General features: G+C 50.7%; 2 protein-coding genes across 18 annotated transcripts in view; one reads left to right on the top strand and one right to left on the bottom strand.

The window, feature by feature from the left end:
• The window catches only part of CCDC167 (coiled-coil domain containing 167), a 699,343-nt gene extending 691,926 nt beyond the window's left edge, over positions 1 to 7,417 (top strand). For all 17 annotated transcript variants that reach the window (XM_050787894.1, XM_050787886.1, XM_050787884.1 and 14 more), the window contains exons 3-5: positions 5,177 to 5,271; positions 5,506 to 5,558; positions 7,068 to 7,417. In XM_050787894.1, the coding sequence (XP_050643851.1) occupies positions 5,177 to 5,271; positions 5,506 to 5,558; positions 7,068 to 7,171 (252 nt within the window). In that variant the 3' untranslated portion in view covers positions 7,172 to 7,417. The remainder of the gene's footprint in view (positions 1 to 5,176; positions 5,272 to 5,505; positions 5,559 to 7,067) is intronic.
• A 1,423-nt stretch (positions 7,418 to 8,840) lies between these two features.
• CMTR1 (cap methyltransferase 1) overlaps positions 8,841 to 24,333 on the bottom strand; it is a 49,125-nt gene continuing 33,632 nt past the window's right edge. Inside the window, exons 14-24 of the mRNA XM_050787595.1 lie at positions 20,261 to 20,317; positions 19,431 to 19,488; positions 18,856 to 18,924; positions 17,437 to 17,568; positions 15,732 to 15,854; positions 14,960 to 15,051; positions 14,161 to 14,229; positions 12,711 to 12,758; positions 11,830 to 11,942; positions 11,100 to 11,208; positions 8,841 to 10,338 (exon numbers count right to left, since the gene is read on the bottom strand). Of these exons, the coding sequence (XP_050643552.1) occupies positions 10,206 to 10,338; positions 11,100 to 11,208; positions 11,830 to 11,942; positions 12,711 to 12,758; positions 14,161 to 14,229; positions 14,960 to 15,051; positions 15,732 to 15,854; positions 17,437 to 17,568; positions 18,856 to 18,924; positions 19,431 to 19,488; positions 20,261 to 20,317 (1,003 nt within the window). The 3' untranslated portion in view covers positions 8,841 to 10,205. The remainder of the gene's footprint in view (positions 10,339 to 11,099; positions 11,209 to 11,829; positions 11,943 to 12,710; positions 12,759 to 14,160; positions 14,230 to 14,959; positions 15,052 to 15,731; positions 15,855 to 17,436; positions 17,569 to 18,855; positions 18,925 to 19,430; positions 19,489 to 20,260; positions 20,318 to 24,333) is intronic.

Genomic DNA, 24,333 nt, shown 5'->3' with positions numbered 1-24,333 from the left:
GTGTAAAAATTGACCTTGGTTTTCTGAGTATAAATATAATGCATGGGTGCTTCTTAATGTTATTGTACAGCAGGGGGCACCTGCTCTCTGCCCCCACACTGTGCCTGAGTGCCGTCTAGGTCTCTGTCTTGGCTGTCTCCACTTTGCTGGTCACAGTCACAGCCAGAAATGCTGCCCCCTGATAGCTCCAAGCAAGTCCTGGCACCTGAGCCAGCCATGCCTCTTCCTGCCAGGTGGCCCTACTATGCAGCCTGTCGGGCAGGAGTCCTGGGATCCCCCATGGCCTTCAGAATATAACTTTCCCTTCCTATTGAGCTTGGTTGGATCCCTTCCATGGGGCCTCTTCAGGCTGCCTAGAACCATGGTATGAGTAAGCCCTGGCTCTGGCTGCTGGGCCTCACCTGCTGTTCCACATTTTCTCAGATGCCCACTGATGCCCAGACTGCCCCGAGGCTGTTCCACCTTGGACATGGCTCCAGGCCTCTCACGCTAGGATTCTACCAGGCGCCATGTCTGCAACCTGGCCCTGGCTCCAGAGGCCCACCCTAGCTTTTTCTCCGGGCAGGATCGCAAGGTTCCCACCATGCCATGTTTAGAGCAAGTGAAGCGAGATGGCTTGTGGCCTGTTGCTGTTCTGACATCTACCCTGGGGGCCCTCCCTGCTGAACCCTTTCATGGACTGGGAATGGCCACATCCAAGCTAGAGGGGCCCTCCTCCCTGCGCTGCCAGTCAGCAACCCATGGAGATTCCTCTCCACCTCATACCCCTGCTGCTGTTTTTGTTTTGTTTTGTTTTGAGACAGAGTCTTGCTCTGTCACCCAGGCTGGAGTGCAGTGGTGTGATCTTAGCTCACTGCAAGCCTCCACCTCCTGGGTTCAAGCAATTCTTCTGCCTCAGCCTCCTGAGTTGCTGGGACTACAGGCATGCACCACCATGCCTGGCTAATTTTTGTATTTTTAGTAGAGACAGAGTTTCACCATGCTGGCCAGGATGGTCTCGATCTGACCTCATGATCCGCCCACCTTGGCTTCCCAAAGTGCTGGGATTACAGGCATGAGCCACTGTGCCCAGCCACACCTCTGCTTCTATCACCTTCTCTTACTCTTGCCATGGACTAATTAGGTTTTCTTTTTTTCTCCAAAGATCCAGTGCAAACCACTCTCTGGTAATAAAGATGGCAAACACTTACTGAACTCTGACCGTGTAAAGCATGTTCTGGGCATCTTACCTGTATGGCTCCATGTCATCCTCACATAACTCTTTGAAATACGAAACATGGTTATCTTTGTTTTACACGAGTCAACTGAGCACGGAATTAAGGGACTCGCCCGTTCGTACCGTAAGTGTGACAGAGCCAAGGGCACTGATCATAGCCCATGCTCCTTACCACTCGCTCACCCGGAACCACCATTCCAGGCTTCTGGGCACTTGAACTCCCAACTGCTTGCCCAGTTCTGGCACTTCTAGAATCTTCTCAACATTTGTCTCCTTATCTGGTCCTAATCCCCATGTCTTCTCTCCTGGTCCTGGCTGTCTTGTCCTCTGTTGCCTTCAGCCTGGTGGTGGCAGGGAGAGAGCTAACCAAAGACTGCATATTTGCCTCAGGTCGTCTGCAAAGTACATAATCCATGTGCATGCAGTTGAGAGTTGGCTGAAAATCCAAGTCAGGACTTCCTTTAAGACCCCCTTTCTGGGTCCTCTCCCACCTTTCAGGCCCATCCTGCTGTGTCAGCTCTGCTCTGTAGCCACCACTCCTGACCCCAGCCACAACTAAAAGAGGCATCTGGACTTACCTTCCCTCCCTGCCTCTGCAGCCAGGTCCCCCGGAGTCTCTCCACCCATGTTGACAGCTGGCTCCTGCTTCAGCAAATGCTGCAGGGTGTTTGATTGTCAGCTTCCCGAACCAGGCCCAGTGCTGGGGACCCAGCAGGGTCACCTTCTGAGGATGGGTTTGTGGCCTCTGAAGAGCCTCTTGACAGTTTTAGCCTCCCCTCACTCAGCCCACATCAAGCAGCTGGGTTATAAAGAAGGGGAACTTGCTATTTAGAAGGGAATCAGAGAGAGCTGTCAGCAGGACATAAATATTCATAGAGGGAGGTTAGAACTTGAGTCCCTAAAACCTTGATTTGTGTTCGACCGTTTAAGCCTCATTAAAAAGTGGCAAATGAAAGTGGAATATTCAGTGGAACTGCAGATAAATTGGGCTTGTTCAGATAAAGGCCCCCGACTGCCAGCTCTGCAGGCTCTGCCCAGAGCATGATAGCAGATTGGCTTGGCCACTTGTGGTTTGCCAACCTCAATTTTAAGATTTTGCTTAGCATGAGTTCCTGGCCTTGCTCTGGGGGCAATTACCACTTGTTTGGGCACTTGGTAGCCTTCCAGAGGTGATGAGGGATGGAAGTCCCCAACCTGCTCCCTCCCCAGAATGACATGCAAACCAAGGCCTGGCTCAAAGGCTGTAAGGAGAAATCTCACCTAGGACTAAGACTTGCACTAGGCAATCTGCAAAGCGCATAATTTATGTGCATGTCTAGTTGTTTCTCCTTCTCCTAGCTTTTTCTAGCTTCTGTGGACATGAGGAGGGAGGGTTTCAGACTCTTGCTACATGAGACCTAAACCGTCTGTCCTAGCCCCTCAGTTCCACCCAAGCTCAACTCCACTCATTGTGGCTAAAAATACAAAGACTGCAGCAGGCTAGGCCTTGTGGTGGGCACAAAGAGGAGACAGATGGTCACTGTTCCTTCTAGGACAGAAGCTTTAGACTCAGGCCTCTGCCAGGACCAGGCAGGTCACATATATAAATGGAATGGGCCAATCTGTGGGCTAGACCTGACCTACGGGCTGCCAGTTGGCACCATCTAGAGACCCCTAGAGTTTGGGAAGATAGGGTTTGGACACAAACAGGAGGGCAACAAAGAATACACTCAGCCTCATGAAGGAAGGACTGGTTAATTTGCCAGGAGGAGGAGGGTGGAATGCACCCCCTCCCCTGCCACAGCCAAGGGCAGCAGGGAAGCCTGGTGGAGGAGGTAGGGCATCAAGAATTAAGCTTTATTTGTGCTCGGCCGGGCGCGGTGGCTCAAGCCTGTAATCCCAGCACTTTGGGAGGCCGAGACGGGCGGATCACGAGGTCAGGAGATCGAGACCATCCTGGCTAACACAATGAAACCCCGTCTCTACTAAAAATACAAAAAAATTAGCCGGGCGAGGTGGCGGGCGCCTGTAGTCCCAGCTACTTGGGAGGCTGAGGCAGGAGAATGGCGTAAACCCGGGAGGCGGAGCTTGCAGTGAGCCCAGATAGCGCCACTGCACTCCAGCCTGGGCGACAAAGCGAGACTCCGTCTCAAAAAAAAAAAAAAAAAAAAAAAAAAAAAGCTTTATTTGTGCTCGAGTGGAATCTGGTTCCCTGATTGTGGTTTCTACACCATAGGAAACTGAGTCTCAGGGTACTGTGGGGCTGGGCTGTGTGCTGGGGGTGCTGCTGTAAAGGGGAGGCCGCATGGTGGCCTGAGGCACTGGCATGGGGCTGCCACTCTTCCCTGAGCCTGGCTTCCCAGTGTTCATTTCCCTGCTGCGCAGGTTCCAGGTAGGCCTTTGGCCTCCCCAGGGACAGCCCCATCTCCTGGCTGGGTCTGTTTCCCAGGACTGCCCTCCTTTTGGGTGCCCATTAGCAGATAAATGACACAATTAACCAGGCAATTAACTCAAGGCTCTGCGGTTGCTCCCTCTCACAGGGCCCTGCTTATGGGGCTGGGGGTGGCGGTGGTGGGGCTGCAGGGCAGGGGTGGATGGTGTGTCATTGCCAGGCCTTCCTCAGGAAGAAGGAAAAGTGGCTGACATGGAAGTGGCTGAGATGGGTGTTCTCCAGAGAGAGAGGCAGAAGGTCCAGAGACTTGGAATGTGACTCCCCTGACACCCAGCCCCAGAATGCCTGCCACCCTCTGACCAGCCATCCTGGGAGGCAGGGATCTTACCTGCAGTCATTTATTACTAACCCTGCAGGGGCTAACTCCAGAAGCAAATGGGGCAGAGAACTGGCTGAGACTGATAAGGAGAGGAGTGTCCCACCCTGACTCCTCAGAAAGTCATTCCATTTGGGGGACCCCCATTCTTCCATTCATGAAATAGAGGTCTTATTTGCCATGTCTCCTAGGGAAGTGACGAGAATGAGTGAAGTCAGAGATGGGAAATGGAGCATTATGGGGCTCCAAGGCACTATTCAGTCAGCTGCTGGGAGGGTCACAGAGCCCCCCGAACCCTTCTACCCACTGACACCCAGGCTTGCGCCAGCCAGAGAGATGGTCAGCTAAACACCTGGAGACTGAGTCAGACACAGGAAGATGGACTTTCAATGCCAAATGCATGGTGCCAGGACCCAGGTTTGGACAACCCAGTCCAGTATGTTATTAAACATTTCTCCACAACTCAAGTATTTCCCCAAGAACACTTCTCTGAAACTCTAATCAAACAAATGGAAAAAACAGATACCTTAACTATTTTGCTACCTTGATGGTAGGTAATGTTGTTGCTTAGGAACCAAGTCAGAAAGGAAGAAAGGTGTTTTTGAGGATTTTTCTCAGTGATTTTTCTTGATTCTCACAGAAAAATGTTTATTTTTACAACTTGAACTACTAAGTTATTAAGATGAAATATGTCAATGAGAAAAACACCTTTGCGTTGCCCCTAGATGTCTAATCACCTGGCCCCACATGTGTGGAGTGTCTGGAAGCCAGAGTTTCTTCACAGCGTCTCCGCCACTCTAGGATACACCTGTGGGGAAGGTGTGTGCCGTGTTCAGGGTTCTGGTTGCTCCTGTTGTGGGCCCAACTGGGGCATCATGCTGGGGAGACAACAGATCAAGGGGCTGCTTCTCTCCGCCCCCAACCTGTGCTTGGCCCAGAGGGCTGGGCCAGCTGTGAGACCCTGGGCAACACCCACTGCTATTTCCAGCGTGGCTCAGGCCACTGTCCTATGCAGCTCAGAGCTGAACCACGTGGAGGCAGAGGACAACAAAACAAAGATACTCCAGGGAAGATAGGCCTGGGTGCCCTGCCCTGCCAAAACGAATGGAGGCAACCCCTGTCCAAGAAGACTCCCAGAGGCCCTGCTTCCCGGTCCCAGTGTTTTGAGAGCTAGAAGCCTCAGCAGCCCACCTCTCTGTGGCCTTTGTTTCAGATCGATGGACTAGAGGAGAAGCTGTCCCAGTGTCGGAAAGACCTGGAGGCCGTGAACTCCAGGCTCCACAGCCAGGAGCTGAGCCCAGAGGCCAGGTAATGCTCCTGCCCAGCTACCCCACCCTTCCCCATCAGGCCCCCACCCCTTGTATCTATCCTGGGTCCCCCAAAGTAGACCTGAGGCAGAGGGTTTAGATCCCTGACATCTTAGCTTCAATGTACCCTCCTCCCCCGAACAAGACCCAAGCCCTGCCAACCTGGCATGCCAGCTGCCCCTCAAGTGGGGAAGAGGAAAAGGATTTGGGCCATGAAACTCCTTCCCCCTCACAGGAGGTCCCTGGAGAAGGAGAAAAACAGCCTAATGAGCAAAGCCTCCAACTACGGTAAGAAAGTTCCTTTCAGTTACCAGCCCCAGCCTCCAGTCCCCAGAGCCAGGAAGGGTCAGAAGCCCAAGGGGCCTGACAAGGCAGCAGGGAGCAAGGGGGTTCTTTGGGAGGGAGCCCGCCCCCAGAGGCTGCAGACACCCCTGCTAGGCCCAGCAGCCTGTGGGAGAGCGGGTTTGTTGCTTTGTTCTAAGGGAGGATGAGACGGCCTGTGGGTCTGTCTGCTCTTTGGGATGAAGGGATGTGGCCGTGGCCAGGTCTAGAAGACACTCATTCACCCAGACATCGGAAGTCTGCTCTCCCCCCAGCCCAGCCCACCCCACCACACCCTCCCAGGAAAACCGTGCAGTGGAAGTGAGGGGTAAAGGAAGCCGAACTTCCCACTTGGGTACGGCAAGGGCTCCTGTGGGTGGAGCGATGCCGCCACCTTCTGGGCGCTGGGGGCAGAGGCAGGTAGAGGCCAGGCCCGGCGGGGCACTAGAGGGCGGCTGGCAGGCTGATGGGCTCCCTGCTGAAGGCTGGGGAGGACCACGGTCTACAGGTGCTCCTCAGACTTGTCTGTTCTGTTCTCCCCTGGGGGACCAGGCCTGGCCAAGAATCAGCCCCAGGAAGGCGCTAATGGCAGGGAGCCCCCCAGAAGCGCTGGTCTGAAGAATGCCGTAGGCACAGTACACACCTACTGGCCCTGCCTGGAGTTCAGCATGTCTGGGCCGGGGCAGCCTGGGCCCTGGACTCAGTCTGGCCTGCCCAGAATAGCTCTGCAGGTGTCTCCTTCCGCTGCCCAGCACAGACAGGGATGGGACATCCGTTTCCCTTCAAGTTTAGCGGTTTTCACACAAAACCACACCACCACTCAATTTAGCCCTCACAGAGTACCCTCTACTTGTGTGTCACCTGGAGGGGATACTTAGATACAAGTGTGGCCATAGAGCAGCAGGACTGATTTCCTCTAGAGTCAAGACCAGCTGCCTCACGGACACAAACTGCATCTTAGCATCCCTAGATTCTGCTGCACCAGGCACCCGGCAGAGGGCAGGGACTCAGGAAACACGCGGCCCACCTGGCACCTCCTCCACTGTCGGGCCCAAGGAGGCCCCAGGCGCCCTCAGTTTCTGAGGTGGAGGAGATACCTGGAAGGCTGAGCACCACACAGCCAACCCCATGACAGGCTAGCAGACTCACCTGGCGATGTCACACCACCTCCTAGCCGGGCTTTCAGGTGTGGCATTTTTGGTGACTCCTCACCCACCTCATCCTCGACCTCAACCACATTTAAGAAGCAATAGTTGAGCAGCACTGGGCACTGGGACTTTATTAGGCTGGGTCTATAGCCAAAAGGGTGTCAGGATTTGGGCAGATTAAGAAGGGCAGGGTCATTTTTATGGGTAAGGAGGTGGCTGGGTGCATCTCTGCCCTCAGCAGTGTGTACCCACTCATTGGAGAGGCAGAGCAGAACAACAGGTGGGCCTAAACTGCCTGTCCCATCCCTATCACCGTCTTTCCTCCCAGAGAAGGAACTGAAGTTTCTTCGGCAAGAGAACCGGAAGAACATGCTGCTCTCTGTGGCCATCTTCATCCTCCTGACCCTCGTCTATGCCTACTGGACTATGTGAGCCTGGCACTTCCCCACAACCAGCACAGGCTTCCACTTGGCCCCTTGATCAGGACCAAGCAGGCACTTCAAGCCTCAATAGGACCAAGGTGCTGGGGTGTTCCCCTCCCAACCTAGTGTTCAAGCATGGCTTCCTGGCGGCCCAGGCCTTGCCTCCCTGGCCTGCTGGGGGGTTCCAGGTCTCCAGAGGGACATGGTGCTGGCTCCTCCCTTAGCCCAAGGGAGAAGCAATAAAGAACACAAAGCTATTCCCATCTGCTGAGTACATGTCATGGTCTGACTAGCGGAGGGTGGGGGCCGGGGGCAGGAAGGGGCAGCAGCAGGGGCGGCACTCAGAAATCAAGGAAGAAGAGATGTTCAAGGGAAAGCTCTGGCTTACAATTCAGAATAGAGGAGAAGGCCCCTAGCTCGAGTGGGAAGTAAGGAGACAGTGGGAAGCACTTCCCAAGCCAAATAGTGGGAGTTACTTCCAGGGCTCGGGCACTGCTGGGGCTGAGCAGCAGACATTGTGCCACCTGTCCATCCCCCCACCACACACTGTCATGCCATCCAGTCAGTGCCATTGCTTGTAATTATGGCAGAAAAAGTGCAGTCTGTGCAGTGAAGGGCGGCTTGGGGACTTGAAGTGGTCATGTGGCAATCCTGGGGGAGTGCGAAGTTAATCCATCTTCGACAGGCAGGCAAGGCTGGAGAGGCTGCGAGCGGGCAGCAAGAGTCATGGTAATGACCAGACAGACTTACGGTGACAGTGGCTAGTAAATCAGGTAGGGTTTGTAGTGAGAAGGAGGGGTGGGGCTGATCAGAGGAGGAGCTGTGGCAGGAGCAGCAAACTCAGACATCCCCCTTACCCTTCCACCCCCCAACTCTAACTCCTAGCTTAGGAATAAGGAGGGAAGCAGGTAGGAGGCTGCAGCAAGGCAGAACAGAGGAAGGGCGTGGATGGCTGAGATGAAACCAATTAAGTAGGAAAAACAAGGGACGGAGTTGCCCAGGGAGCTAAGGTCATCCACGAAGGACTCTTGGGGCTAAAGTGAGGAAGTCCAGCAAAGTGAAGGAGGACTTTGGGAGGAATCAGCACCAGGGCGATGACTAACTGGTAGATAAATCAGCTGGGAACAGAGAGGGAGGTGCCTGCAGCATCTGCATCCCCCGCCCCCAGGCACAGCCCCCTGCAGGCAGAACCAGCTCTCCTTGGAGGGAAGGCAGGCTAGGGTCAGTGAAACCATCTCTCCCTCCCTCTTTCCCCCAAGTCTAGTGACACTAATTGGTCTGACACCTCTGTTATTTTAGTCACACACACTGATCTTGGATTGTCACAGTGCCACCATGGAGTGAGATGTGTGATTTATGTAAGGGGGGAAGGTGCCTCTCTGCCCTCCCGGGGCTGTGGGTTCATTCATCTGCAGTCCCTGCTTCTAACAGGAGCTGCATAATTTCCCCCAACTCTTCTTTGGGCCCCCTCTTGAGCAGCAAGCAGCAGCCCTGGGAGCCCTGCAGGGGCCCAAGAGCTTGGACAGGCTCCGATTAAACAAACCCTCTTTTCTCTCCTCTGCTTTGAGTAGCGCTGCCTCCCCTTCACTTCTGACCCAAGCTGTTTCATCCAAGCCAGTCTCAGACCACAAAGCACTGAGGACAAACAGCAGCAGCCCCAACACAGAGCCACACAGGCATTAAAAATATGTTTATCTTTAATGATCCAAGATTCTGCAAGACACACTGATATACCCAGAATTGGGTGGAAATACAGCATCTCAGCTGTGCTGCTGCCAGCCTGGGGGTGGGGAGCTGGATGCTGGCTGAAGGACCCCCATGGTGAAGTCGATTCCAACCTCATGGGAGCCTCAGTGCCCTATCTCCATGGAAACCAGCCTGGCACTGGGATGGGGCCCTAGGGAGCCTGCATGAACATCTCTGAGAGGTACTTCCCATTAAAAACAACCACAGGTGCCCTCCCCCACCCCAAGCTACGGCCCAGCTCCCCCTCCTCTCTGCGTTGTCGGACAAGATAAAGGAAATGGGAGTGACCACGTAATGACAAACAAAAGCAGATTGTACCTCCTATTAGGGAAGAAAAAGGAAGGGAAAAGGTAGCAAGGGAGCTGCACTTCCAGCTCAGAATTCTGTCAAGACCCTAGAGCAGCTATGGCAGACAGTGGTGCATGACTGCCAGAGGGCAGCGCTACCCAAACCCCTGGAGGTACCCTTGGTTACTGGTGGGGCCACTGCTGCTGTGGGGGAGAGAAAGACGGGTCTTCAAGGCTGCTTCCTGCCATCTAGTGCTGCCCAATGTTTGGACCAAGAGGGGATGGGACCTAGGATGGCTCTACAACTCCATACTCAGTACGAAAGAGAGGGCTCCCAGGATCTCAATGTGGTATCAGGGACGGATGGCCCACACTCCCTCCTTCCCACCCTGCTGGACTGTCAGACCTCTGAGCTAGGAAGAACTTCAGGGAAGGCCAGGATGAATGAGGGTAGGAGACAAGAAAATCGTCTCCAACTTGGCATCCAAACAGTAAGTTCAAAGAAACAAAACCGTGATTTTTTATAGCAGGTTCTCCTGGCCAGCTCACGACAGCAAGTCTCCACCCACTCAGGGATGGCCCAATAAAAAGTTGGGCAAAGCAAGGGTATGGCTACCCTCAGGGCAGTGCGTGGAACTCAGAAAAGTGAGTCTACAGGATGCAGGAGAGAACAGCAGAGCCCACAGCTCTGCCACTCTGACATGTCCTCCATCGGCCCCACGTGCCCTAGGCACTGACCTCATACCTGCCTCAGGAGCAGCTTCCTTCAGGCTGAGTCCTGGCAGGGGAAAGTTCCCAGGCAGGTGTCCCAGAAGGAACGTGGGAGTGTTCTCTGCAGGGCCCTGCCTGAGCTCTTCAGGGGGATGGGGAGGAGGCCACCCACTCCTCATGCCAGGTGCAGTGCTCCCCAGTCCCTTTTCAAGAGGGGGAAGAAGCCAGCACTATGGGCCCCAGGTGGCCCCGTCTCAGGAATGACAGGGCATTCTGCAGGGGTGGCGCATCCTGAGGCTCTTAGGCCCTGTGCATCTGGATGAAGGAGAGGACATCCTCCTTGGACAGCTTGTCCTGGTCCTGGGGCTTCTGGGAGTCATGCACACGAATGCCATCCCCCCACTCCCAGAAGAGCCGGCCATAGTAGCAGATGCTGGGAGGAGAGGGAGGGGAAAGAGGTTAGGGGACTGCACCCAGATGGCACAGAGTCAAGTGTTCTTAAGGGTGTCGGGCGCAGGGATCTGTCAATGACTTTAGTTGAGGGTCTTCCCCCTGGCAGGCAAAAGGTACCCGGTAGGCCCTAGCTCTGCCCTGCCTCCCAGAACCAACTTTTCCCAACAAACAGCTGTTGCTGCTAACTGCATCCAACTGGATTCCTACAATGACTGATATTCCTGGCTTATCTGTCTGTGCTTCTCTAACAGAACAGTATTAGTAGTGTGGTGACAGAAAATGTCAGTGGCTAATTACAGGCACATTAGGGCTGCTGGGGAAGCCTGTGACCAACAGTCTAATGGACACTGGGTCCTAAAGAGGGACAGCTGGGACCCTGAGTGCCAAGGGGCAAGGCTGTGGGCCCTCAGCATGTTCCCACCATCAGGCCAGTGTTGGAATGTCACCGAAACATGGCTGCTCCATGGGGTGGATACGCTGCCCAGATGGGCCTTCACAGCCAGGCCTGTAACCATCACAGCAGGTCCAGGCATCATGCTTTCCTCACCAGCTCTACCCAGGCCCAGCCACACCTGCAGGGGGCTGCCATCCCCACAAAGGTGTTCTCAGGCCTGTGCTCAGGGGAACCCCTACATGGGCAACAGTCTCAGGAACCAGGGTGTGCCCCAGGACAGCTGGCTGACATCCTGCAGGAGTACTTGAGGCTGCTAAGGAGGGCAGGCTTGGAGGAGAGCTACTTACTGAAATGGGGCAATGGAGTCTGCGGGGAGGTCAAAAGTAGAGTCCTTGGTTTTCTTGTTGTAGAAGAACTTCTTCTTGAAGCTTTTGCTGAATCCCATAGTCCAGGGCTCTGACGGGAGGAAGAGGGGATGAAGCCCAGAAGGGGACACAAAGCACTTGTGGAGGACAGGTGCGTGCCTTCCTCCACTCCTGGTGGTCTTATTCCTGCCTCCCCGCAAAAGCAAGCAGGGAACAGCCCGTGAGGCAGCAGCCTTCATCACCAGCCCAAAGGGGCTCCAGGAGAATGACTAAGCAATGACTTATCAACGACCCCACCCCAGTCTTGCCAACCTGCCATCAGGGTAACATCTCTAGGACTCTGACAGATATAGGACTCTGTTAGCCAGAGGGCTGTGAAGAAAGGGGGATGCAAAATGGAAGAAGCCAAGCTTGACTTTCTGGATCTGCGCTGTCTACTGAGAAGGCCCTTTTCCTGCCGTGAGAACAACACGTGCTGTGTACAAGTTGAGCTCCTCTCCCTATTCCCTAACCAACTCCCAGGGCCCATGGAAGAACAGAAGAGGCTCAGGGAACACTGTCCCCTAACATACACCTCAGAGAAATGCCAGCCTAGCTGCTACCCACCTTAGCTGGGAGCCCTTCGCTCTGGCTCAGGTAGGGTCTGGGCCCATCACCTGGTGGGGAGAAGGGAGAGGGGAGGGGATGGCGGGAACAGTCCCTCCTCACCCACCATTCACTGTCCTGACGATGTAGAGGCCCATGGGTACAAAGTGCCGGTCATCACGCCCTGTGTAGCTGAGCTTTGGGGTGCCACTGGAGCCCTTGATGATCTTCATCTCCAACCTGACTTCCCCAAGAAGGTATGTACATGAGAGAGAGAAAAGGTCCTGGCTGATAAAATTAGTCTCTGACTAATAAAATCACCCCAACTGTAGTATCTGATCCTGGTTTGACTTAAGACGAAACTGAGGCACAGAGCCGAGTGAGTGGGTGGCCATGCTGAGTTTAGAATTCAGGTCCTGAATTCCTACTCAGGCAGTGGAGGCAGGGGAGTAACAAATGACCCTGCTGTGTCACTGCTGCTTGGAGGATTTCAGGGTAACACCAGTAAGGGTGAGATCTGATACCATGGGTGCCCGTGGCAATACTGTGGCCACTAAAGCGTTAATGTAACCTCCACATAAGCACACCCAGGAGACTGAGATCTGTGAGCACCCGCACACCACTAAGAATATGAGGATGCATTTATGCCCTTTCTACCCCTCCAGGCTCAATTTCTCTCAGCACCGGGAGCTGGGATTTATGGTATTTCCAGCAGCTTGCTGCTCTGCCCCTCGCAGGGCCCATCGTAACTGTGACAGCATCAATGAGCCCGTATTTCTGCCTGACACAGCCCACCCGGCTCCCTCCTGATAGGATGCTGAAGCAGCTCTCAGCCGGGGGGCTCTTGACTGCAGCAGTGCTGCAGAGAGGCAGGTGAGGTGAGGGGACCACTGGAGCCAGCTCACCACCCCACCCCTGACCCATCTCTACGAAACGGAGGATGACTCCAGGACACGGCCGCACCCCCACCTCCTCTTGAATCTGAGCTTCACCGGTCAAGTCACTCACCTGACAAAAATCTTCTCCATCTCTTCCAGTCTGTACACCTCCTTCACCCTGCGGGTAGAGGGACAGAGACAAAGGCCTCCTGGGGGACATTCTCGTCCAGGAGGCAGCTGGGAGGCAGGAGACTGCACCTGACCTTGGCTTCTGCCCCAGGCCCTCCCTGAAACCACCCAGCCCACTGGCAGCAAGGACACTGAGCCTGCCCTGTGGCTGTTCTACACAGACAAGCCCTGGGTTTCAGAGCTGCCAAGCAGCTCCTCAGGCCTGTGTCAGGGCAACTCGGGAGTGAAACTACGGATACCGGAAGACAGGAGGGAGAAAGAGGAAGACAAGTCTGGCAGACAAAGATGTCTCTGTCACATTCTCACCCCCAAGTCATCCTCACCATCACCAGAGGGAGAAAACCAAGGAGCAGGCTCTTGCCCAGGTCTGTCCACATGGATTTTAGGCCTTCCGTAACAAGTTACTGCTAAACAGTCCTAATAGTCCTATTATCCACAGCGGGTGGGGAAACCCTAACAAGGATGCAGGGCTCCTGTTTGACGCCCACGCTCAGCTCTTGGGGGCCCCGAACATGTCTTTGGAACTGCTAGTGGGGAAGGTTCCCAGAAATCCAGCAATCAAACCACAAGCAATGAAGGCAAGGTTCCCCCTGGGAGCTGTCTTTCAGGACCTAGCAGACAGGACATTTTAAAGTGCAGACAGAAACTCCTTTGAGACTTTCACATGCCACCTATAAAGTGCATTCTCAATACTGAATTTAATTTTAACTAAGTAAATTTATGTTAAAAAGAACAAAAATAATGTGGATAAAGTGTAAACTAGATACCTCAGTCTCCAGCCACATGAAGCCCGCAAGAGCAGGGCTAAGCAGTACCCTTTGGCAATAATCTCAGACCTCAGCCTACCCTGGAAAAGTGTGTCCTCCATCTGTCTCCTCCTGACTGTTCTCTTCCTCCTTTCCCTCTCAGGGTCCTGGAACTTTCCCACTATCTACTATCTAACATTACAACAACCCTGGCCTTCTCCCTCAGCACTGGGGGTCCCATTCCCTCAAACCATTCTTCTCTTGTTCATGTTCAAAATTCCCATTCCCTCAGCACCCATTTCTTACCTGAAAAAAAAATAAAAAGGCCAGGTGACGTGCTAACAATGCTCAAGTGGGAACGGGTGATTCATGAGGTGGGCTGGCACTTTCAGAAGCATGTGCATCTTAACAACAAGGATGCCTTAACCTCTCGGAATGAAGTTCACCCACTGCCAGGCAGGATGGGGAGATGCTCTGGGGCAAGTCACCTACCTAGCGCCCTCAAACAAACTTCTCAGCAAGAATGGTCTTGTCTCTAACACCAACTTGCCTAGTGCCCTCCACTCAGCCCTCCCATCCCTCACTGGACAGGAGCAGCAGGTACTAGCCAGAAAGAAGCATGGAGGGGAGGGACCACACGCTCACCTGATGGGATTCATGTCAGGCCGACTGGGCTTGGAAACGGCTTTCACAAATTTCTCGGCAAGCTGAATTCTACAATCCAAACAGTCTCTCTCAGAGGCAAGCCAAGGATGCCTCCACCAGCACCCCTACCCCCAGGGCATTTTCACAGCTCCAGTCAGAGAACTTTCTGAATCTGTGGCAAGACTGCTCCAAGAGGCAGCACCCATGTCCCCCAGGATGCCCGCCCTGCCCTTCTCCACCGACGTCTTTATTCATGCCCCACCCCTGTGGATTCTGACCTCTAATTTCACTATGTCGGTTGGTTTTCCTGAAGTATGCCTTCAGCTGTGCTCAGTCACCTCCACTAGAACTTCAAGTATCATCTTTATTGTATGTGTCTGCCCTGTCACCCCAAAGCATGGACACCACAGTGCACCCACTCAGATGAAGCAACTTAAATGGGACCACTCAAGCACAGGATATTTCTTCCAAGGAGTACCCATCTTCCCACAAGGTCACCCTCTTGCTCAACCTTAAATACCTCAACCTGAGCAGCTGTGGCAAAATGGAGTGTGCTGGTATCTCTGATAACCAGGGCCCAAGCCCTAGCCAACTCTGAAGTGGCAACACCAATTCTCACCCTGACTTTGGGACCAATTCTCACCCTGACTTTGGGACCACCCAGTGGGTGGGAGAGGGAAACTCAGGATGTGGACAAGCAGAGAAGGCCTGGGTGAGGGGCCACACCTCAGGAGGCTGCTGTCCTCCCAAGCTGCCCTGGCCTACCCCCACCCTCCCTACCCTGGGGCCCAGGTCAGACCGCTGGTTAAAGTGCTGCTCCCGAACATCGGTGCCATTCAGCACAAGGACATCGAGGATGTGGATGGCACTGATCTTCCGCTGGGCCTTCCCCTAGAAGGATAAGTAAGTACACTGCCCAATCTGCCAGGCGTCAGCCTTTAGGCTCCACTAACCCCCACCATGGCATGCTGGCTCCATTCCGCCTATAGCCAGGGGTAAGATAGGGCTCTAAATGCGGGATATTTCTCTTGTCTCCCTCCCAGCTGCTTCTCAGAACGACTGGCCTGGGCTTCTGAGCAGGGTAAGATCCAAGGCATTGGGTGATGAGGCCCCTTGAACCTCAAACCCAGTGAGGTTGCTGCCATGGCACTCCAGCCAGGATCTGGCTTACACCCCTTGCCAACTGTTCCTACTGACTGTGCTGAATGTTACCATATAGATTTCATACTCATGGCTCCTGAGAAATAACAAGTCTCTTCTTTCCCAAGGGATCTCTGGTCAAAAACTAAATCAGCTGCTAAAAAATACCCCGTAGACTCAGTAGGGCCCTCAATGCACAGAGACAATCGAGGTCTCCTCTGATGCACAGAGACTGCACTCCTCCTTACCTGAACCACTGTGGCTTAGAGCAACTGCTCCGGGAGAAGAGTCATTATAAACCCTTAGCCCAGCCTTCAGCCCTGTCAGCCACCACACAATGTAACCAAGTTAACTCAGGGCAAAAGGCCAGGTTCAGCAGCTCCCTAGTCCCCTAGCTGCAGGGCCAACACTTGAGCAGAACCATCTCTGACCTCCCCTTTCAGCTCATGCACAATTTCCACAGATAGCAGAGTGTCCCGGGGCAGCTCTGTCTTCAGGTCTAGCTTGATCCAGCGGTCTGACTGGCGGCCATCCCACGTGTAGATCTGGGATTTCTATAGGCAGAGAGAAACAGTCAGGTAAGGAAGGCATGGACATCGAAGGATAAAAGGCTTACTTCTCAAAAGAGCTTTTAGTTGGCAGCTATAAACTGATGGGACTGGGAAATGTCAGAAGAAAATGTCTATGAGAAATTAAATCCATTATACTTTAGTGATAATGATAGTAGTGTTCTCCAGTGCCTCTGCAGAAGAGAAGCAGAGATCTGGCTCAGCCTTGGAACAGGCGCAGGGCACCACTCAAAAGACCTAAGTCCATAATTAGTGGCCCTCAAAAAAGATCCAATTTCGTGTATGTCTAAGGTGGGTTTGGTGAAGAGTCCAGAGAGCAGAGAAGGAGAGAGTAAGTAAAATGAGAAAAAGACAAAGTGTGAGAGGACACAAAAGAAGTAACTGAGGAAGACAGGATCAAATTATATAGAAACACAAGTAAGGCCGGGCGCGGTGGCTCAAGCCTGTAATCCCAGCACTTTGGGAGGCCGAGACGGGCGGATCACGAGGTCAGGAGATCGAGACCATCCTGGCTAACACCGTGAAAGCCCGTCTCTACTAAAAATACAAAAAACTAGCCGGGCGAGGTGGCGGGCGCCTGTAGTCCCAGCTACTCCGGAGGCTGAGGCAGGAGAATGGCGTAAACCCGGGAGGTGGAGCTTGCAGTGAGCTGAGATCCGGCCACTGCACTCCAGCCCGGGCTACAGAGCAAGACTCCGTCTCAAAAAAAAAAAAAAAAAAATAGAAACACATGTCAAGAGTTGAAGGAAAAAGCAATGACTTTACCCAGTTAAGTAAGATAAAGAGCTTGCCAACAGTTAAGTAAGATAAAGAGCTTGCCAAGGCTCTCCCTCACCTCATTTTAGACTCCAGGGGGCCCAGGGTAGGGACAGGGAGTATCTTTGCAAGATGGGGGATGGCATGGGGTGGTGGTGGTGTTGCAAAGGAATGGCTGCATGGACTCAAGCCAGATTAGCCTGCTGACCACGCTGCTAGCCTGGGAAGCTCTGTATCACAAGAAAAGCGGCAGTGTTCCCTTTAGCAGTGCACAGAGTTGAAGAAACAAATGAAAGAATGAATGAATGACACTTGGCAAACTCAGAGGAAGAAAGGAAATAAAGTTTCAAGAAATACCTTCGGCCGGGCGCGGTGGCTCAAGCCTGTAATCCCAGCACTTTGGGAGGCCGAGACAGGCGGATCACGAGGTCAGGAGATCGAGACCATCCTGGCTAACACAGTGAAACCCCGTCTCTACTAAAAATACAAAAACTTAGCCGGGCGAGGTGGCGGGCGCCTGTAGTCCCAGCTACTCGGGAGGCTGAGGCAGGAGAATGGCGTGAACCCGGGAGGCGGAGCTTGCAGTGAGCTGAGATCCGGCCACTGCACTCCAGCCTGGGTGACAGAGCGAGACTCCGTCTCAAAAAAAAAAAAAAAAAAAAAAAAAAAAAGAAATACCTTCACTAGAGTAAAAGCAACAGCTACTTAGTGCCAAGAGAACATGTACCAAGTGTGGCAGGCAGCAGTCCAGATTCCCACAAAGGGCAAATCCACCATCCCAAGCGGGGCAGGAAGCCAGCTGCAGACTTACCCCCAGGCCGATGAGGAACTTCTGCTCACTGCCAGACACCATGCAGCGGTAGTCAAACACAGGGCGGATCTTCTCCAGGGTTTTAGAGGTGAGCAGTGTGGGCTTGTAGCTGAAGATGTCAATCTCAGTGCCCTGTAGCCACGAGTCAGAGAAAACACTGTCAGGTTGGGGGAAGGGACAGTATGGGTGCCTATATGGGCTGGGGGCAGGCTCGACAAGGCAAGGGACAGGAAGCATTGGCTCTCTGAAATATGCTCCCCTGCACCCCCTTCTCTACCTAACTGTGCACTAAATGGGATCTATTTCCATCTGCTTGGAATGTTCCTGTAGGACCTATTAGGAGAGGCTGGAAAAGTAAAGAATACTGAGTCCCCAGGTACAGATCAATTTACCAGACCTATAAGAAAATGTCGGCCGGGCGCAGTGGCTCAAGCCTGTAATCCCAGCACTTTGGGAGGCTGAGACGGGCGGATCACGAGGTCAGGAGATCGAGACCATCCTGGCTAACACGGTGAAACCCCGTCTCTACTAAAAAATACAAAAAACTAGCCGGGTGCGGTGGTGGGCGCCTGTAGTCCCAACTACTCGGGAGGCTGAGGCAGGAGAATGGCGTGAACCCGGGAGGCGGAGCTTGCAGTGAGCTGAGATCCGGCCACTGCACTCCAGCCTGGGCGGCAGAGCGAGACTCCGTCTCAAAAAAAAAAAAAAAAAAAAAGAAAATGTCACCAGAATATAAAAGCTGCCCCTTCAATAAAACTAAAAGCAAGGATTCTCCAGCAGTTGGTTTGAGAACAGTTTAGTGATCCCATTTAAAAAATTGTACACATACTATTCTTTTGAGGGCATCTTGAACCTCGGTCTCTACTCCCTGACCCCCACAAAACCAGCACAATTGCCCATGATCTGGGCCAGATTTAAATGAGGCCCAAGTAAAAGCTGGAGGTTGAGTGGTAGGAAGAAACAGGGCAAAAGAACTCTGAGGACCAGGTCACCAGAAATAAGACTAAGAAGCTGGGGTTAGGCCAACCCTGCTGTGGGCTTCCCTGGCAGCTCCCTTCACCCTATGCCCAGCTCCCTTGTCTAAGATCATCCTACACTCTATGTCTCTTTTGTAGGCAAATCCCACAGGACCCTGAACTTGCCAGGGTGACACAGCCAGAACCACCCTTTGGGTAGCAGGAATGCTGAGCACAGGCACTGAAGATGAGAATCTTCCATTGGCCTGACTCTGCTCTTGGGGAATTCAACACCCTATACCAAAGGTTCCCCACTGTGGCAGCCTTAGCTCTGCCCCTTAGAATCCATGAGGGGCATCTGCACAAACCCTCTGGAGGCCATGCATTTGGGGCCTCAGTGATACTATCCACATCTAGAGACAGATCTCTAACTTTTTATTTCCACCACAGATACCAGTCTTACCTGGATTAGCTCAAAGAACTTTGACTTGGGGTCAGAGGAAGAAGGAGCCACACGAGCCTGGTCTGGGATCTGAAATAAGACAGCAAAGAGCCTTGACTTTCAAATGCCTGTTTGACCGAGGCCGTGTATGAGTGTACTCAGGTGGAGGATAGGGTCAGACTGGGGAGGAGGAATGGCACACAACAAAGGAGGCTAGGCTGACAGGGATGGAGGTGGACTCACTGCTCCCTTTCAGACCCTGTGGCAATGCACCCCAAAGGCTACTGCCCTTTCTCTGGGGCTCTCTGTGGTCAGTGCTGCTACATGGGGCCACCAGTTGCAAAACTGATGCCAGTCCACCTCCCCACACCCCACCCCTTAGTCCTTTCTGACCCAGCCGCAGGGTCAAACCTGCAGTGAAAGGGCCAAGGAGTTAACTACCAGCAATGCTGAGATGTCAACCTCTGGGATGCTGTGAGGGTAGCATGTATTTTTGGATGCGGAGAGACCCTAAGGTGACAGGATTGGGAGTTAACCCCATTCTTCTCTACGGCTTCCCTGCCCCGAAGCAGCAATGGGCTGGGGGAGACACTCACCCCCCAGAGTCGGAGGCACTCCTTCCGGATCTCTGCCTGTCGAGGCTCACTCAGTGTCCTGGGAATATGAAGCCAGTTAGTGATTAAAATCTCTAAGAGGCACAGAAGTGCCCCCTGTGCACCCCTCACATCCCACAGAGAGGAGGCCTGAATGAATGAACATGTGAGTGTACACACAGACACTATGCTGCCACTGGCCCAGCGTGATTACAACACATGCAAGGCTCTCCTTTTGAAGACAGGAGCTCAAACATACATGAAATGGGATTACCTGCCCTTCTCATCACAGTAGGAAAGGAGAAAGTGCCCTCCAGACCACCTGGATGCCAGGGTCCTCTCTGACACCCCTTTTCAATCACCCGTCAACATGTTCTAGCTCCTCTTCTGCTGACACAGGCCATACTAAACCTGTCCCAGCGGATGTCACCATGCCCCACAAGGCTGAATTAGCTTATGTTCACCCCCTACCAGAGGTTTCTCTGATCAGTCCTACCTCTCCTCTCTTGATCACTCTTTACTCTGTGTCCCCTGAACATTATGTATTCTATTTGTGCTATGCCTCTGTACACCCTCTGATGCACTGTTAATAAACTTTCCTGTATCCTTTTCCTGGGTTACTCTTATCTGCCCAAAGACAGTGTAAAGTATTTGGGGACAAGGTTCATGTCATATGCTTCTCTGGCATCCTTCAGAGACCATAGCAGAGTATGAGATAACAGTAGGTGTTTTAAAATGTTTGTTGAAATGAGAAAAACAACCAGCTTGGGGGGAGGAGCAAAGCAAGATCTTCCCTTGAAACAGGTGGTTTCTGAAAAGTGGGCAACACTCACGTGTCTTGAACAAAGGCATGGATTTTCGCCAGAGCTTTGATCTGCAGACCACAGTGGCTAGAAGAAAAAAAAAATTGTTTGATCTCAGGATTACCAAAAAAGACAGGTAACTGACATCAGGACAGAGGGGTTAAACTGGAGCAGTGGCCATCTACGTTTGGTGAAGGAGCTGGAGAGTTGAGAAAGAAACCCACACCCCTACCCCACAGTGCAGTTATGTGGGGCTTACTGAAGGATGAGGGTAGAACAGGAAAACCGAGTCACTCAGTTCTTAGATCCCAAGTCCTACTAAAAGGAAGCTTCTAATCCCACCCTTAAATCATCTGAGAGTAGAGGTGAGCTCACTCAAAGCCCAGGCTCGGTTCAACTATAGACTAAGCTTACTTGACCCATGTATAGTAACAGCCACCCTTTCTACTTTAGTCTTCACTGTTCTTTACATACAATGTCTGGCATTTAATAAAAAATTATGAGGCATATGATGAAGCAAGAAAATGCTACCCATTGACAAGAGGGAAAACAGGCCAACAGAGTAAGACCCAGAGATGGCCCAAATGTTGGAATTCTCAGATGGGGCCTTTAAGATAACTGTGATAAACATGTTAAAAGATCTATTGGAAAGGGTGAATGACATATATAAAAAGGTGAAGATTTTCAGCAAAGATATAGAAACTGTATTTTTAAAGGTAAATAGAAATTCTAGAAATGAAAATATGTTCGAGATGAGTAATTATTTTGCTGGGATTGGCAGACTGAACATAGTAGAGGAAAGAACCAGTGAACTTGAGGATAGACATGTCAACAGAAACCCAAACTGAAACATAAAAGAGGAAAAAAAGTGAAAAAAAAAAAAAAGGATCATCTAGGTATTGGGGACAATAGCAAACTGCTTAACATAAACATAATTGGAGTTCCAGAAGCAGAGGAAAGAATAAAACAATACATTAGGCCGGGTGTGGTGGCTCACGCCTGTAATCCCAGCACTCTGGGAGGCTAAGGCTGGCGGATCATCTGAAGTCAGGAGTTTCAGACCAGCCTGACCAACATGGCGAAATTCTGTCTCTACTAAAAACACAAAAACTAGCCAGGCATGGTGGTGGGCGCCTGTAATCCCAACTACTCGGGAGGCTGAAACAGGTGAATCACTTGAACCCCAGAGGAGGAGGCTGCAGTGAGCCGAGACTGCACCACTGCACTCCAGCCTGGGCAACAGAGCGAGACTCGAAAAAAAAAAAGAATAAAACAACATATTGACAAACTAATGGCCAAGAAATTTCCTGAAGTGTTGAATGAAATCAATCCAGGGATCCAAGGTCAGTGAACCCCAAGCAGAATAAATACAAAGAAAACCACATATAATTGTATCAAGGTTGATATACTAAAAATAACAGATAAAATATTAAAAGCAGCCGGAAGGGAAAAAGACACATGACATACAGGAAAACAACAGGAATAATGGCTGACTTTTCATCAGAAACAAGGGAGGCAGAGAACCATGGAATCATATCTTTAAAGTGCTAAGAGAAAAAACATCAACCTCAAATTCCATACCCAAGAAAATATCCTTCAAAAATGAAAGGGAAATATACATACATACATACATACATATATATATATATATATATATATATATTTTTTTTTTTTTTTTTTTTTTTTGAGACACAGTCTCACTCTATCACCCAGGCTGGAGTGCAGTGGCACGATCTTGGCTCACTGCAACCTCCACCTCCTGGGTTCAAGCAATTCTCTTGCCAGACAGTTTCACCATGTTGGCCAGGCCAGTCTCAAGCTCCTGGCCTGAAGTGATCCACCTGCCTCGGCCTCCCAAAGTGCTGGGATTACAGGCGTGAGCCACCATGCCTGGTCTAAATACATTTTATTTATTTATTTATTTATTTATTTATTTATTTATTTATGATAAAGTCTCGCTCTCTCACCTAGGCTAGAGTGCAATGGCACAATCCCAGCTCAATGCAACCTTTGCCTCCCAGGTTCAAGTGCTTCTTCTGCCTCAGCCTCCCGAGTAGCTGGGATTACAGGTACCCGCCATTATGCCGGGCTAATTTTTGCACTTTTGTAGAGACGAGGTTTCACCATGTTGGTCAGGCTGGTCTCGAACTCCTGACCTCAGGTGATCCACCTGCCTAAGCCTCCCAAAGGCCTGGGATTACAGGCATGAGCCACCACACCTGGCCTAAATATATTTTTAAATAGACAAAAGCAGGGAATTAGTCTCCAGCAGACTTGTACTACAAAGACAGGCTAAAAGAAATTCTTTAGGCTGAAGCGAAATGATTCCAAATGGAAATCTGGTTCTACAGGAAGGAATGAAGAATACCAGAAAGGGTAAGTATGTCAGTAAATACTAAAGACCTTTTGTAAAAAAAATTAGATATATATGTGCATGCGTGTGCATCTTTAAAAGACTATAAGCAGTTTAAAGTAAAAATAGTAACTATATAAACTAGGGTTTATATAAAAACAAAAACACAAAGACAAAAGAATAGCATGTATTGTGTTGTAAGGTTCTTACACTGTTCATAAAGCAACAAAATAGTTTTGGAAGGCAGACTGATTAATAAAAGGTACATATTGTAATCTCTAGAGCAACAACTAAAACATAACAAAATAAAGTCATCTAAAAAACCTCAAGGAGATAAAAGGAATACTAAAAAATACTGAAGTATTTAAAAAATACTGAATTAGTTATTAAAAAATACTGAATTAGTCCCGCCAAAAACGGAGGGAAGAAAGGAAGAGAAGAACAAAGAACAGACAGGATAAACAGAAATCAACCAAGATAGGGGATTTAGAGCCAAACATCAATAATTACACTCAATGTAAATGTACCAATCACCCCAATTAAAATGCTGAGACTTTTATCCAGGTCAGACTGGACAAAAAGGTAAGACTTACCCACATGTTGTCTATAAGAAACACATTTAATCATAAAGACAAAGGTAGAAGGACAAAAAAAGACCATACAAACACTAAGCTAAAGAAAGCTTAAGTGGCTATATTAATGTCAGATAAAGCAGACTTTCAAGACAAGGAGTATCACTGGAAATAAATAGGGTATTTCATAACGATAAAAGGTCAATTCATCAAGAAAACAAAACTGTCTTAAACGTGCATGTGCCTAATAACAAAGATCCCAAATAACTGAAGAACTGACAAAACTAACGGGAGACACAGACAGCTCAATAATCATAGTTAAAGACTTTAACAACCCTCTTAGCAACTGACAGAATAAGTACTCAAAATATCAGTGAAGATTTAGAAGATCTGAAAAACACTATGAACTAACTTGACCAAATTAACATTTATAGAACATTATACCAAGCAACACCAAGATAGAGCATATGATGGGCCATAAAATAAGCCTCATTAAGTTTCAAAGGATCAAAATCATACAGAATACATTCTCTGAGAATGGTGTGACTAAATCTAATAGATATCTTAAAAATCCTGAATTATCTGAATATTAAATACGACATACACATAATCTATGAATCAAAGAACAAATCATAAGGAAAAAATTTAAAATATATGAGCCATAGGATAATTAAAAGACACATATCAAAATGTAAGAGATTCCGCTAAAGCATCCTTTTTTTTTTTTTTGAGACAGGGTCTCATTCTGTCATCCGGGCTGGAGGGCAGTGGTGCAATCTTGGCTCACTGCAACCTCCACCTTCTGGGCTCAAGCAATCCTCTTGCCTCAGCCTCCTGAGTAGCTGGTACCACAGGTATAAGCCACCATGCCCAGCTAATTTTTATACGTTTTGTAGAGATAGGGCTTCACTATGTTGCCCAGGCTAGTTTCAAACTCCTGAGCATAAGTAATCAACTGCCTTGGCCTCCCAAAGTGCTGGGATTACAGGTGTGAGTCACCGTGCCTGGCCCTAAAGGATCCTTAAAGGGAAATTCATAACATTAAAAAAATTATATATATACACATATATATGTGCAGAAATAGAAAAGCCCATCCTAAAATTTATAAGGAATCTCAAGGGACACCAAATAGCCAAAATAATCTTGAAAATGATGAGCAAAGTTAGAGAACTCACACT

This window comes from Macaca thibetana, chromosome 4, assembly GCF_024542745.1.
Source record: "Macaca thibetana thibetana isolate TM-01 chromosome 4, ASM2454274v1, whole genome shotgun sequence".
In the NCBI taxonomy this organism is placed as follows: domain Eukaryota; kingdom Metazoa; phylum Chordata; class Mammalia; order Primates; family Cercopithecidae; genus Macaca; species Macaca thibetana.
Note: the sequence above shows the minus strand (reverse complement) of the source record. Positions and strands in the feature narration are given on the sequence as shown.